The sequence below is a fragment of the Lytechinus variegatus genome, chromosome 19, assembly GCF_018143015.1.
Source record: "Lytechinus variegatus isolate NC3 chromosome 19, Lvar_3.0, whole genome shotgun sequence".
Classification (NCBI taxonomy): Eukaryota; Metazoa; Echinodermata; class Echinoidea; order Temnopleuroida; family Toxopneustidae; genus Lytechinus; species Lytechinus variegatus.
This window is the reverse complement of record NC_054758.1, coordinates 4214056-4230797: the sequence shown is the minus strand read 5'-3', so window position 1 is coordinate 4230797 and position 16742 is coordinate 4214056. Positions and strand designations below refer to the sequence as shown.

At 38.5% G+C, this 16742-nt stretch overlaps 1 protein-coding gene across 1 annotated transcript in view; it reads right to left on the bottom strand.

Annotated features, from left to right (window-relative positions):
* Positions 1–16742, bottom strand: part of LOC121406223 — an 80800-nt gene that overhangs the window by 3158 nt on the left and 60900 nt on the right. The window contains exons 29-39 of the mRNA XM_041597246.1: positions 15725–15976; positions 14187–14444; positions 13475–13729; positions 12245–12523; positions 10773–11012; positions 9199–9492; positions 7851–8111; positions 6489–6779; positions 4801–5025; positions 3518–3850; positions 655–900 (exon numbers count right to left, since the gene is read on the bottom strand). Coding sequence (XP_041453180.1) covers positions 655–900; positions 3518–3850; positions 4801–5025; positions 6489–6779; positions 7851–8111; positions 9199–9492; positions 10773–11012; positions 12245–12523; positions 13475–13729; positions 14187–14444; positions 15725–15976 — 2934 coding nt within the window. The remainder of the gene's footprint in view (positions 1–654; positions 901–3517; positions 3851–4800; positions 5026–6488; positions 6780–7850; positions 8112–9198; positions 9493–10772; positions 11013–12244; positions 12524–13474; positions 13730–14186; positions 14445–15724; positions 15977–16742) is intronic.

Below are 16742 nucleotides of genomic sequence, written 5' to 3'. Positions count from 1 at the left end.
TCGCATCCTCTGGCAAAGCATTTATCTACAATTGTCACTCTTCACCCGGGTGAAGTAAATGGGTTCCTGGCATAAAAAAATCATTGATCAGATTGAGCAACCAATCAGGGTACATGCAGCTGTGCTAATAGTGATAATGTGCAGTGCTTAGAAATATTGTGTCAAGCACTTTATAAACATTGCATATTGCAATGGAAAGATGACCATAATTAAAAAAATCTCATATGGGGCCTAAAATGTAACTTTACAAAAAAAAGAACATAAAACAAGAACTTTTTTTGTTAAACATGCATTTTTCCCATCATGCATCTTAGAAAAACTGATTCAGTTCTAGCTAAAATCCACAGCAATACTTCACTTTAGAATGTCATCTTACTGCAAGTCAAACTATGCTGTTCATAAATGTAAACCCTTTAAAAACAATCCGCTTTGCTCAAAGGGTTATCCATCCTACAACAAGGACTAACTAAGTAACTAACTAACTAATTAACTAACTAATTAACTATCTAACTAACAAACTAACTAAATGAATAGATAAATAGATAAATCAATTAATAAATAAACCAATAAATAAACAAAACAAACAAAAAATTAATAGATAAATAAATAAATTAAGTAAAAACTATACAATTACTCTAATGAAAAAAAACATACCGGTTCTGACACTCCCCATTGCGGCAACACCGGAAGAAGTCCGTACGGTTATGTTGTAGACGGTGGATGGGGATAGCCCTACAAAGTCGGCGTAAGGATCCGAGTAACGCCACACTTGCGCTTCAAGTTCGTCTGGCTGGATGGTGATGCTGTAATTCCCAGTGTAGTTTGAAACATGGTCCCACCATACTCTAAACGATGTCGAGTTGACCTCCGTGAAGATGACTCTGTTTTCTCCTATCATCGCTGGCAAAGCAGTCAAGAAAAGATGTTCTTATGATAGTCGGTTTTATTTTAGACTCGCAGATGAATTAATCGCACAACCAATCATATTGTTTATTCACGCATTTTATTGTTATCATTTTATACTTTAAGATAAATGCCAGTTGTCACAATTTCAAAATAATTGTTTACAGATTCAAATAAAATGACCACCCGTATGTGTGAATTAAAAGAAATATATAGTAAATTAAGAGGCTTTTATAGGAGGAAATTATAATTTGTTTAACAAATTTTCGGCATTACTCCTATTTGTTTAAGATCAGTATGCTCGATCTGTAATGAAAATCATAAGATCAGTATGCTTGATCTGTATGAAAATCATAAATCATAAGTCAGAAAAAATTGGAACCAGTGGGATTTGAACTTACCATCTACTGCTTTCCGGGCAGCGACTCAACCACCAGGCTATTCTGGTTCACGGCTAAGCCACGATGAACTGGAATTCAAATACCCTCGATCCTGAATAGCCTGGTGGTTGAGTCGCTGCCCGGAAAGCAGTAGATGGCAAGTTCGAATCCCACTGGTTCCAATTTTTTCTGACTTATGATTTATGATTTTCATACAGATCGAGCATACTGATCTTATGATTTTCATTACAGATCGAGCATACTGATCGTAAACAAATAGGAGTAATGCCGAAAATTTGTTAAACAAAAAAGAAATATATATTTGCCAAAGGATTTTGGGAAAAATTGGGTTATCGGTGAGAAATTAGCAAAATAAGCATGGCATTCCAGCTGGATGTTAGGTTTTTTTCCATGCAATACTAATACACTGTCCCACATGTGCTTATCTGTGCTGGCAATCTTCGGTGTAGTAATTTTTCAGTTTAGATTTAAGGGTTTTATGAAGTTCAGTTTATGTAACTGTACAGTACCAGGGCCCGTCTTACAAAGAGTTACGATTGATCCGATCAATCTCAAATATATGGAAATCCATCAATGTCAAAGTTTTTCTTCAGGAAATTCAATTATATGTAACTTTACCTGGGCCCTGTCTTACAAAGAGTTACAATTGATCCGATCAATCTCAAGTATATGGAAATCCATCAATGTCAAAGTTTTTCTTAAGGAAATTCAATTATATGTAACTTTACCTGGGCCCCGTCTTACAAAGAGTTACGGTTGATCCAATCAACCTCAAGTATATGGAAATCCATCAATGTCATAAATTTTTTCTTCAGGAAATTTGCACAATGTCCTTTGTAAGTAAAGAGAAGCACACTGAATTTTCAAGAGAATGATGAATATATGTACATACATGTACACTACATCTACAACATATTTTGACGTTGCTGGCTTTCCATAGTTGAGGTTGATCAGATCAATCGTAACTCTTTGTACGACGGGGCCCGATCTAGAATCAGACTTTCTTATGAAGTCAGTGTTAACTGCACCGTCAATCATTTATCTTTTAATTCACTTGAAAAGATGAAAGAGTGTACAAACAAGGATCCAGTGGGTGTTTCATAAAGCTGTTCGTAAGTTAAGAGCGACTTTAAGAACGACTGGTGATCCCGTCTTGTTGTAAATGGTATATTCATTGGCGATGCTTTAGCGTGTAAGAATGAATCATCAGCCTTTTTTAAGTCGCTCTTATCTTATGAACAGCTCTATGAAACGGCCCCGGGTTACCCAAAGGTAAAATCAATTATTACAATTGATCTTCTCAAACTTACAATTCATTGTAAACTGCGGTCCAAAAGAAACTGGTCAAACTTTTACAAGGGCTCTGCACAAATTCCACTCAAGTCGAAAGAAATGATATACACAAGCCATCTTCAAAAATCTTTACTACACACATGTCAATAATGAAGAGATTGGTTCAATTACAGAGAGGCTAGCCCCTCATATCAATCGGTTTCTGAATCCAAAGTCACAAAATGGCAAAAGAAACAGAATTGGAAATGAGATGGGATTTTAAACAAACTTCCAAGTTTATTACACACGTCCTTCATGGGCATGTTATAGGTGATTGACTCAATCCCCAAAAGCTACAGGAAGTTATCATCAAAATTTTAAATGACTAGAACAATCACACAGCTAGACACAGATCCTTGGCGGATAATCTGAACACGGTGTGTTATCTAAATGTGGCTATAGGCTCTTTGTGATTGAACCAATCTCTTAATTACTGCCATTAAAAGATTATTGAAGCTAGCCTGTGTAAAAATATTGTCCATTTTGACTGAGTGGAATTGGTGCAGAGTCATTGTAAAAAAAATTGATCAGTTTCTGTTCGAACCCAGTTTACATTTGATTGTACTGTTTATGATGCTAAGTCCTTATTTATGATATCAAAGATTCTGAATATCCTATAGGAGAGCAACATGAATAGGACGAGAGAGATATGAATACAATTGATTTTAACTCTATGCATTTTTCTTTTTTCTATTTGGATATCGATCGGAACCAGTTGAAACCATTTCAGACTTCCACTTTTCAAACTTCAATGTTTATTAATAACAAGTTAACTAACACTTGTTCCTACAGTTTGTAGGTGTAAGCGTAAGTCTACAGTTTGCTATAGATTACACTTATAATCGATTACACAACTGAATGAAACAGGATCAATGACTTACATGTTCTGCCTCTGGTTAGAACGGCTGTGCTGCATTGCTCCGTCTCACTGTCGGGACCCGCAACGGTAACGACTTTCACGACGTAATCCGTGTTTGGCGTCAAACCGTCGAGGACAGTCTCAAACGTGTCGCTTGCTAAAGTTTCCACCAATTCGAAACCTTCCGGTGTTATGGATCTTTTCCTTCGGCGCCCAAAAGGCCAATCTACTCCTACCCTGATAAATACGTTAAAGGCATCGAAATCGCCGGTTGGAGGGGTGAAAGTCACGCAGATGGAGAAGTAGGTTGCATTGACGTCCGAGCAGATTGATAGGTTGACCGGAGGAAGCGGAACTGTAGATGGACAGAGTGGTCAAGCATGATGAAACTCAAGACAACTTCAAATAGCATTTTAGTTTCTTAATAGTGATAATCAGGGTTTTAGCTAGGACCAATGAAGTGCAAGGTAAAATATGATGAGGCAAAGCTGCTGAGCAGACACTTTGAAATGAAAACAATTTTCCCAGAGGTCGAAGGCGAGTACCTTTGGCAAAATAATCCATCCAGAATTTGCATTGTGAAAAAACTACTACTTTGCTAGCTTGAGATACGATCCAATTGGTACATATCTGGCAAAGTTTACTTCTATTTTTCAGGAAATTTATGTGAGGCGGCTCATCAAATTGTAACCAAAGAGCCGCATGAAAATATTCCTGTTGCAAAAAAAAAAATCCTTATTGCAATCAAGAACTTGCATTCAAAGCTAATATTATACAACTCTCAAGAATGTCCTGTAATCTGATTGGCCCAAATCGGATGACATGATATTCAGCGAATTGCACTATGGCATCCAAAATGCACTACCCTGCACTCTGACGTCATACCAAATGTGCTATCCTGTACTCTGATGTCAGAGTGCAGAATAGTGCGAGGTCCCTAATTATCTAGAATCATCTAGAATTTAGATCAAATATAGCATTCGGGGCAATGCACTCTATGCACTCATACTTGTGCATAGAGGACCTAAATAATGAACTCTGTGCTCGAATCGCCAAATGGATATACCGCACTCGGTCCGCATCCATTGGCTCTTCCCGCACATCGTTCATTATTTGGCCCTGCATGCAAGTGGTGACGTGCATTATTTGTATACTATTTGTCAAAATTTGATTCAGATAACAGGAATTTCACTTCCCCTATGCATGCTAAAAAAAAATTGGGGTTTCATCTGTAACACTAGAATGAATAAAAAGTTGGGAAAAAAGTCCTGCATAACAAAAAAAAAATTGAAGCAGAGCACTTACTTGTTCTTTGATGGATAACATCAAAAGGGAAGATACTGATGTTATACAGTCTTCCTGGTACAAGGCCGGTTACGTCAGAGCTCCTGTTTCCGAGGTTCAATGCAAGAGCGCCATCGTCTGGTGTGATGGAGACAGTGACGTTGTGGTCAGAGGGTGTCTCTGGCCAGGTGAGTCGCATGCTGGTGGAGTCAAATTCAAAGACTTCTACAGTGCCGTTAGCAGCAGCTGTATGGGGAGAAAATAGTACAGTGTATTTGTTGATTTTCTAGGTAAGTTAATATTAGAATAAAAAAACATCTTGCAATATTTGCTCAATAACAGACACATGAAGGCTTAACCATAAAATGGTCCCCCTGATATTTTTCTCAATGAATCCACAGCGTAAAGGTTCGAGCCGCATCATTTCGTGGTTATATCTTTAAAGTCTCGCACAACTTTTGAGATCAAATCTGCAACATCTGTTTATGCGATTCCCAAATTACACAACCTTTTGTAAGTGCACTGCTAAAAAAGATGATTTTGTTTCCAAATGCAATGCAAATTTCATTTGTAGCCAAAATTCATGACTGCATCAATATTTTTTACTCCCGAATAAAATCAATTAATTTTGTGTTGTGTAAATTGTTACTGACACTTTCCATTGAAAAAAAAAACAATTTTAAAAAAGTCGATAAATGAAGAAATATTTAAGAAATCAAAATCAATACCCATAAAACACATATGTAGATAAACATTTTGATACTAATTATAATTTATTTGTTGATGCTAAATTGATCAGAATCCCATAAATAGTCTCTAAACCAACTTCAAGGAACTTCAAGGTTGTTGTTTTTCCAATTTACAGGTAAATTCATAAATCGTCATAAAGAATTAAAAATAAATTTGACCAAATTTAGAACATTGCAAAACAAAATTTTGAAGATTACATCGTAGCTGACCTGCGTGGCAATTTTAGTCACGATTAAGCAATCAACAGCCATGATCTTTGTAAGGACCCTTTAGCAAAATAATCAAAATTGGATATTGTGGCCACGATCTAATTTTACACCCGATTTTGATGCAAATTTGAGAGTTATGGTTATTTAAGTTGTCTCTTAATATTCAAATTAACCACTTATTGGGATATAGACTAAGCCTTTAAGATTAGTCTGCAGGCACAGACCTGTTTTTCGCGATTCGCATAGAGCACAATGCAGGGTCTAAAGAAGTGAGACTATATTTACCATGTACTGTGCCTGCCTCTTGGGTACGGTGTCAAATTTGAGTCTGTGCTCACAGACTACTTTAAAGGTATTGTTTAACTTTGTGAGCAGCAGATTTAAAAAATTCTCAAACCAAGATGAAACATGTGTACCAGTGCATGTATTAGAACTAATAAACACTGAAAACAACCATTGTTGAGAATGAAAAGCTAAAACTACAAGGAAAACCCAGATTTTGTAAATAGGGGTCTTATCGACGCCTAAATAGTACACATAAGTGTATGGGATGAAATTAAGATGGTGATTCCGGTCATTTTATATTTCAATTTTTGAAGCACTAAATAATTATTTTCAAACGCAATTTTTTCTGGGCTTCATTTTTGTAACATAACACACACACAGGTGACAAGTGTGACCTTCTAGCTCAGATTATTTAAAAGTTAAACCAATGTTAACCAATCACTTTAAGATTGACTACATATTTACCAGTGTAGGCAGAATGCAGGTCCTGCTCACTGAGTTCCCGGGCGTCGCCCACGCCAACGACCGTAGATACATCAACGAGGTACTCCGTCCTCGGGGTCAAGCCTTCGAGTGTCACCCAGGTCACGTTTGGATCGAAGAACCCGACCTCGATGAAATCACCGAGCATGTCCGCTCTCTCGTAAGCAACGTAGTACTGATCAAACATGGTTTCGTTTCCAGGGTCTTCCCAGGTGATAACGAGCGAAGTAAGGGTGCTCTCGGTGGTCGTTACATTGACAGGTGATAACGGACCTGAAGGGGAATCACATTAGGGATCGTTCACACATGATTTCAGTTACATGAATGTAACTACATTGACACAAAGTAAAACATACATCACATCTCACTAAGTTATCAAAAAAAGTTCTACACAGGCAGTCAGAATACAGTACATGCTATTGCAAGACTGAGGGGTGTTTCACAGAGATTTAAGTATGACTTGAGTCTCACTTAAATGCCGACGTGTACATGATATGCAACGCGCGATCTTATTGATTGATACGCTGTAGTGCGCGTCCTCAAGACACGATCTGACCAATGCGGCTACACCTTTCAAACAGCACGCAACTAGGTATTTAAGTGCGATTCTTAAGTCAAACTTCAATCTTTGTTAAACACCCCCTGGACTATTTTGGAAAAGAGTCACAGTTGTAGATGCCTAGTGCCCAATTTTTGAAAATATTTTTTTTTAGCTAATAATCTAAGAATGAATTTTGAGGAGGAGAGCAGAAGGGTCGGGTTGATACTGGAAGATGCACTGCAGGAATAAAAAGTTACATGGGGGCTCACAAGGTGATTCCGTCCCCGAAATTCTCAAAAAGGGCCCAGAAAATCCTGATTTACTGCAATGTGAAAGCTTATCCAATGTAGCAGATTGAGGCTGTAGGTTGTGTAAAGTAGCCCACCAAATAGCCAAAATATACATTTCGGGGGGGGGGGGGACTGACGCAATGAATTGTGAAAAGCGGAGAAAGTGGATCAATAGGGACAACACCACAACAATTCTACATGTACAACTACGACTGTTCCCACAATAGTTATGACTACGGTACATGTATAAATCTATACATGTAGAAGGTGTACATGTAACTATATATATCAGTTTAAGAACTGTTCATAACTGCATGTAAATTGAGAAAATATCATATGGTAGGTCCTACTGATGATATAAAAGCAGGAGGATTGGTGGGTTATGGGAAACAAAGATGAGATTTTGGGATACAAATTACAAAACGTGATGGTGGATCTGGGTTTTGTATGAATTGCTCGTAGAACTTTTTTTCTTTAAAAAAAAAATGTTCATGTCTGGATCTAATCACTCACGTGTGTACTGCAGGAGGGTTTCGCAGACGCCATCACGATCGACGAAGATGTTGTACAACTGACCGGATTCGAGGTCTGTGATGTTGAAAGATTCACTGCCGTTGCCGAGAGAACAAAGAGAACTGTTGTCACACATGGCTTCATCCTCGCCGTCGATATTATATCTTATATAAACATATTCCTGTGCATCACTACTCCACATGAGTTGAATCTCATCTGAAAAGAGGTCCGCTACCTCAACACTGCCGTTAGCAGGGGATGCTAGAACAAGGAAAAACAAAGAAATTAAATATATATTTATCTGAACAATGTTTTAGCAGGATGCAACAACAACGGTACCGATATATATCCCATGCACAAACTCAGAATAAATTATTTTTCATGATATAAGATACAGGACATGAATATATACACATGATACAATACAAAATATACTGTACACAAGAGTTTCCGACTAATAAGGGGGGGGGACCACATTACCAATGCAGATTAATAACATATTTCAAACACAAATATGAAATAAAAATAAAATATTAATCAACATAAAACACGATAGAAGCTTATTTTAAAGACTGGAGTGGGTGGTGAGGATTTTTCTTATGAATTTTAGATAGATTTTTAGCCTTAAACTATTATATCCATATAAAGTACATTTCTGAATGGACAACTCAAGCAGTGGCTGCAGATTATATTCTTCCTAACTTCCTAACTCTTAAGATTTAACTTGATGATGAGGTTGAAAACATACATCATCACATTTTTGTGTATTATTGGAAAGAAACATTGATCATAATGTACATATACATTAATAATAATAATAATAATCCGCTTTTATATAGCGCTTAATACATCGTAACGATGTTTCTAAGCGCTGTACAGATATATTATTACCCCGGTCATCGGATTCAATCAGTCATTCCCGCACACAATGTGTGCACATCCTCCACTCCCTGGGGAGTATTCCAGTCAGTCACCTGTGAGGCGCACACAGTACTGGACAAGCTACAATGATTTTCACATCCTACTGGATACCCATTTAGCACCTGGGTCGAGAGTGGCAAAGTGTGGATTAACGCCTTGCCAAAGGACGCCAGACCGCGGTGGGATTCGAACACACGACCCTCTGTTTACAAGGCGAGAGTCAGGACCACTACACCACGGCTCCTCCACATAAACTTCATAAAACTTCATAAACTACATAAAACTTCAGTTGACAAGTAGTTTGATGAGTTTATCATCATCTGAATTCTAGGCAGGCTGATGCATATTGTTCTCCTGCATACATTCTGACAAATAAAGAACCTAGCTCTGTCTGATTGATAAATGTATATGCCATTAACACACTCACCTGTTCTAAATGAGATGTACGAAGGCTCGCTCTTCACGTCTAGTGCCCCGGAGACAGTCACCACAGAAACGTTGTAATCGGTGTCGGGCAGGATGCCGACGAAAGAAAATTCAACGGTGGTTTGGTTCTCGTTGATGTCCTCGCGGTAGATGTGGGACGGAGATTCGGTGAAGCCATGGTCTGGCATGTAGATGACTTCAAAGAAGTCGTAATCGCCATCGGGAATATCCCACGTAACCTGGCCAGCACACGACAGGATGCTACCCAAAGATGTATTAACAGGGCTGCCCGGAACTAAGAAAAGAAGGGAAACGAGAGAGAATATTTTTACAATTTCTCATTTATTATACAAAAATAATGATTAACATAATTGAAATTAACTCTTTGCCTGCTTTGTTCAACTAGAGTAACATCTAGCAAACTGCCAATTTCGCTCAAGTGATATTTCTTTCACTATTACACATAATATGCATTAGATACTATTGTACATGGAAGCATACATGTACACTATTGTAGATATTTACATACACAGTGATGAGTGCATTGCATTGTATAGTGTACACAAAAAGCACATGGGACAGTGTATATATGCTGCTGAAATTAAGACCCGACAAAGGTGCCCGAATCCGCGCTTATTTTGCTTATTTCTCAGCAATTCCGCGATTTCTTCCAGAATCCTTCGGCACATATTTTTTATTCATATACATGTAAACAGACACTTGGGTGGTCATTATATTGGATTCTGTAAAAAGTCATTTTGAGATCGTTACCACAACTGTCATTTACCTTTAATGCGGCCTACCATTGACAAATCATGAGGAAAATATTTCTCATGTCAGTTTTTACAAAGGTGACTGTTTTTTAATGTTTGAAATATGTAATGAGTCTTTTAATTGTTTTTACTTTGTATACATGAACAATTCAGCCATTTGGCTGCGACTCATGTTTTTAATAAACCTTGAATTGAATTGAATTGATATCAAGGCCTATCTCAGAACAGATTCAAGTCTGCCACTCGGCTTACTTTCACTATAAAGATAGTTTGTTCTAAGTGCCATGATTTATTGCTGTTTCAAATTTCGCTCAACGAGAAAACAGCTTATGATACGAAAGAGCAATTACAAGGCCTGCTTCCAGACTGCCTGGGGGTGCTATATAATAGACACCAGCATGTCTGAGAGTTTTAATAGGAGAGCGATACATGTAGGTAGTAGACTAAATAACCAGAAGTAAACTGCATGTTTTCACTTTGAAACGTGTGACTTCACAGAGAATATTTGTTTTGGTTTAGCTATCAAGAGACCTGCTAAGAGTGTAAGAATTGGGATTGTTAGAAACTAGAACTGCGACAACCCGAAGTAAATAACGATCACGAGTTCGGTGAAATTTGTGCTGTCCCAACTTTTATCGCATTAGTCCGATGGGCTTTCTTGACCGATGGATTAAATTATGCAAGTCAATTGGCCTTTCGCAAATGATTCAATTTCCCCATGATTTATCAATTGTAGGCCCCTTTAAAACAACAAGCTACATGTAGGTTGCACAGCGTGAGGAATGCAGTACATCACACTTACTAGTATTCAATGTCCGGGACACTCCACATGCATCGTCCCATCCGATAAAGAGCGTGTAAGCCGCGCCAGGGGTAAGATCATTGAACGTTGTCATCTTCTCTGTCAGGTTATGGCAGGTAGAGTTCCCCGTCATGGGTTGGATGCAGACGTCGTACGAGGTTGCATCTGGGAGGTCATACCATCCAAATGAGATACTAGTTGAGGTCACCGTTGTAATGTTGAAGGCACTGCCAAGGGTCCCTAGAGTGCAGAAGATTAAGATGATGATAATATTAATATAAAATAACAATGTAATATAATAATGATAATAATAATAATGTAATATAATAATAACGATAATAATAATAATAATTATGTAATCAAATAATAATAGTAATAATAATGTAATATAATACTACTACTAATAATAGTAATAATAACAATAAAAAAAGACAGAGTTACATTTCTTCTTTGTTTCTTTATTTCAAAACAAATTCCCACCCATTATTCCCTTAATTGAAAGGGGGGGGGCTCCAGTCTTTAAGGGTTAAAGAGTGAAATATCTAAATTTTCATGATTTTTCATCAGAGGTGCATTTCATAAAGGACTTGCAACTATGGTAACTTCGCCATTATTGCAACTACCATGGTAACCTTGATTGTGATTGGCTGCTTTGCCCTGTTGCCATGGTAGTTGCCGTAAAGGCAAAGTCACAACAGTTGTAAGTCCTTTAAGAAACGGGTCCCAGATGTCTGACTTGGACTATAAATAAAAATATTGACTGATGCTTTGTTTGTGGATCATAAAATATATTGATGGTGGTGGTTATTTTTTCACCCGATTGCTAAGAAAGCATGAATGCTTGAAAACAAGCAACCAGAGGACCAATGACTTAAGGACCTATCCTAGGGACCTGGTAATGGTGATGAATGCCTTACCAAAGGGCACTTTTGCCCTTAAAGGGCAATCTATCCCAAATAAAAAATTGTTTTTATAGAGGAAAAAGAAAAAAAATCAGACAAGTCAACCAAAATGAATATTTAGATTTTATTGAGCTTGAAATTCATTTCCTAAGCTTTAAAATGATACATGTACATAATACATGTATGTTAAAATTGACCAACAACAATTATTATAAGTATTTGATTTAATGCAGAGGACACTCAATAAGAGCTTAAAAAATAAGGAGAAAACAAGCTTTGAAGTTTGGGGTTCACTCAAGCACGAGATGTGCATACAGTGTAATTTAAGTGAAACTTCCAAGCGGTCTGAAAAAGTAGTGTCCAAGAAACTCTTGCATCTTTTCTTTTGTTCAACTTCACGACTTCAAATTTTCACAGTATGAATAAGAAGAATTGCTCTTTCAGAAAAGCTATTCTTTGATTTTTGGTTTTTGGAGACTAAATTATTATTTTGGTTATTTACAGAGAACCTTACCTGGCGACTTATTGATGGTTTTGGGGTGGTAGGTCACATATTATATAACTACTCACTCGGAGAGATGGAGACGTGTTCGCTTCGCGTCTGGGTTCTTCCTGCACCAGCGAGAGTGGAAATATTCACCACCGTGTTCGCACCGTCCGTCAAACCCGAGACGGTCCTCTCCAGCTGCAGGGAGTTTCGGTCAAACACGTCGATGGGTGCGTACGGGCCGTGCTTGTCGTCGTAGGTGATCTCGTAGCCGAAGAGCTGGCCTTCCGGCCGTGACCACTGGAAGATAACGGTCTCTTCTGCGACCCACGTGAAGACAGGGCAGATTGGAGGGAAGGGGCCTGTGATAAGGGAATGGAATAAATGATGGTAATAATGGAGATAATTATGATAAAGATGATGATGATGATGGTGGTTGTGATGCCAGCGATGATGATGAAGATGACAATAAGGACAATAATCGTTTCTATCGCTAAACAATTCTAAATGATTGTGGAATTGTAGATGCCAATGGTACAAGAATTATCTTTGTTGTGAACTGTTTTAAGTGTGAACTGTCTTTTGTGTGAACTGTCTTATGTGTGAAATGTCATACGAGTAAACTGTCTCATGTGTAAAACGTCTTACATGTGAGCTGTCTTTATTTGTGAAAATTCTTACGAGTAAACTGTTTTATGTGTGAACTGTCTTATGTGTGAAATGTCTTACTTGTGGACTGTCTTATGTGTGAAATGTCTTACGTGTGAACTGTCTTTATGTGTGAAATGCCTTACATGTACATGTGAACTGTCTTATGAGTGACAATTCTTACGAGTAAACCGTTTTATGTGTGAAATGTCTTATGTGTGAACTGTCTTCTGTGTGAAATGCCTTACATGTGAACTGCCTTATGTGTGAAAATTCTTGCGTGTGAACTGTCTTACATTTGAACCATCTTATGTGTGAACTGTCTTATGTGTGAAATGTCTTACGTGTGAACTGTCTTATGTGTGAAATGTCTAATGTGTGAACTGTCTTATGTATGAAATGTCTTACGTTTGAACTGTCTTTATGTGTGAAATACATTACATGTGAACTGTCTTCTGTGTGAAATGTCTTGCATGTGAACTGTCTTCTGTGTGAAATGTCTTGCGTGTGAACTGTCTTACATTTGAACCCTCTTATGAGTGAACTGTCATATGTGTGAAATGTCTTATGTGTGAACTGTCTTATGTGTGAAATGTCGTGCATGTGAACTGTCTTATGTGTGAAATGTCTAACGTGTGGACTGCCTTATGTGTGAATTGTCTTACGTGTGAACTGTCGAAGAGAGAGAACCTCTCCAGCGCACTGCAGCCCGATCTTGATGACGTACTCCTCTCCCGGACTGAGCCCGGAGAAGCTCGCCTCGCGGGAATCTCGGCTGATCCTGGAGAAAAGCAACGAGTTGTTGCTCGCAAGGGTAAGGTTCACGATATAGTCGGTGATTCCTGCGATCTCGGTCCAGGTAATTGAAATTGATGTTGAAGTCACCTCAGTAACTTGAATAGCTCCAGGTTCTCGCGGATCTATAGATGAGTAAAAAGATACATGTAACATGTTTGTGCAACTGCAGTCAATAAAATAATATAATAATCTATATTATTATCTAGTTATTATAGTTAAGAGTTATTATCATCTATAGAGAGTGTCCTAGCGATGCATTAAAAACACGTACTGTATTTTGGTCCGCATCAATTGCCCGTGCAGTATCAGAGCGTATCCCTAAAAAGGGAATAAATCCGATGAATATCCCGAAGGCTCCTGTACAAAATTTGCTATTGAATACTAGAACTTCTTCAACAGTTTAGGGCACGGGCGTGAATGCATGAAAATACAATGCGTACAACAATGACAGCAATGCCATGCGAGGCATAGATCACAATAAGCTTGATGACGTCATAGAGAACTACATGCCAGTCGCATGTCAACGACCAAAGTTGATCCTATGAAGTTATAATGGCATAATGTCTATCAATGACTCACCAATAATCACATTGAGCGTTGCAGGTTCGCTGAGAGTCGTTGAGGTGGATTCAACAATGGTGTATATTGTTGCGAGATATTCTGTATTTACGTCAAGTTCTACAGTTATCTCTGTCTCGTCTGTGCCCAGCCTTTTTTCAACATCTGGTGTGATATACAGGAGATATGCATGAAAGGCTGTGGGAGGGCCGCTCCATACGAAAGTGATGTTTGTCTCACCGACTTCCTTGACCTCAAAGAACAAAACTGGTTCCGGTTCTATGAGCAGAAATTAGGAAATAGATTTAATAATAATAATATGCAACATTTATAAAGCGCTTAATACAAATGTTTCTAAGCACTGCATACTATTACCCCTGCTTTAGCAAGGCTACCCTGATCGGGCGCATCGAGCATTCAAGGAATTTCTTCCTACCAGGTACCCATTAACTACACCTGGGTCGAGAGTGGCAGATGTAGATAAACGCCTTGCCAAAGGACGCTAGTGCTGTGGTGGGATTTGAACCCCGGACCTTGTGGTTCGCAGTCGGGAGACTTATCCACTGAGCCACAACACCTCTACGATTTAATTTCTGCTTGGAACGTTTACTCAAAATCAATACGTAATACTAACGGACACCTATGTATGCTACTGAACGCAGTTCGGCTTGCAACGTTTACTCAATATTAATACGTAATACTTACGGACACCTATGCATGCTACTAAACGCAGTCTTAAACCTTTGTATTTAGATCCGAATTCTGTCTCCTCCTTAGGTTGGCTGGATCATAACCTGGTGGGTCAGCGTCAAACTTGAATTTCACTGGTTTACACCTCCAATACTTATCCAGTCCATTCTCGAAGCTGTGGACACTGGGTGTATTAACTAATTCATTAGCGAGACTATTCCAAGGTCCCCCAAAAGGCTTCTTACATTTCTCATTGATTGCCCTTGGAATGTACAATTTTTCATTACCTCTGGTAGGCCCATGCACCATTAGTCTATGATCTACGCGGAGGCTGCAGTTATTGTCTTTGCTGCTATGCTGAACGTAAGCGATAGTCGCCTATACATCTGATCTGGTATGATACGTCTGATCTGGCAAAGACTACACATTGTGGCTGTTAGCAGCCACCGCCTATATATCTGATCTGGCAAAGACTACACATTGTGGTTGCGTTAGCAGCCACCGCCTATACGTCTGCTCTGGTATGATACGTCTGATCTGGCAAAGAGTACACATTGTGGTTGTGTAAGCAGCCACCGCCTACACATCTGATCTGGTACGATACGTCTGATCTGGCAAAGACTACACATTGTGGCTGTTAGCAGCCACCGCCTATACATCTGATCTGGCAAAGACTACACATTGTGGCTGCGTTAGCAGCCACCGCCTATACATCTGCTCTGGTATGATACGTCTGATCTGGCAAAGACTACACATTGTGGCTGTTAGCAGCCACCGCCTATACATCTGATCTGGCAAAGACTACACATTGTGGCTGCGTTAGCAGCCACCATGTGTAGTCTTTGCCAGATCAATTTCAATGTACTCACGTGTTGTGAACACAAGTGAATCGTCCGCCGTTGTAAAGTCGTCATTTCCCGGGTCCATGAAGTACAAGATTGGGTTATACTCAGTGCCAGGTTCTAGATCGGAGCGTTCAAAAGAATCTCCTCGCACAAAGATGCTGCCACCTCTGAAGAGCTGAATGGCATAGAGAGCTTTGGCTGGGTTTTCTATCCAGACAAGCCTGACGGATGTGGTTGTCCTGTCAGCGACATACAAAGAGTTTTCTTCGAGAGCATCTGCAAGAAAAAAATGGATTGATAGATTGATAGGTTGGTTGGTTGATTGGCTGATTAATTGATTGGCTGATTGACTAATTGGTTGATTGATTGGTTGATTAATTGATTGGTTAATTAATTGATTAATCGATTGGTTGATTGATTGATTGGGTGATTGATTAATTGATTGATTAATTGATTGATTGGTTGATTGATTAGTTGATTGATTAGTTGATTGATTGATTAATTGGTTGATTGATTAGTTGATTGATTGGTCAGTTGATGAGTTGATTGATTAATTGATTGATTAGTTGGTTGATTAGTTGATTGAAGGATTGGTTGGTTGATTGATTTATTGGTTGATTTAGTGGTTAGTTGATTGATTGATTGATTGATTTGAATTTAAGATTTCCACAATTTCACTTTTCCTGTTGTAATCTTCAAAGGGCTCTGAGGCCAATCTAGAGGATGAGAATTGTTTTCTATTCATCATCTGTATTCATATAAATACATGTATGTGTTTGAATTTCAGATCAGAAGCTCGGTGCTCTTCTGGTAGCAGTGGTTCTCTTTCAGGGCGACAGTTCCAGGCCTGTACCTATGTGGCCTTTTAAATCCTTCGGTGGCTGGAGCACTCTTCCTGGTGGCCTTGGTTGCCAATTACGTTACTTAATTTTTTAAATTGACAGATGAGAATTATTGAATTTAAATGAATTGAAAGACAACATGAGGTTGTTGACTCCTGTCCACTGAGCTTTGGCAATATGACATCCTTCAAAAATTCTTT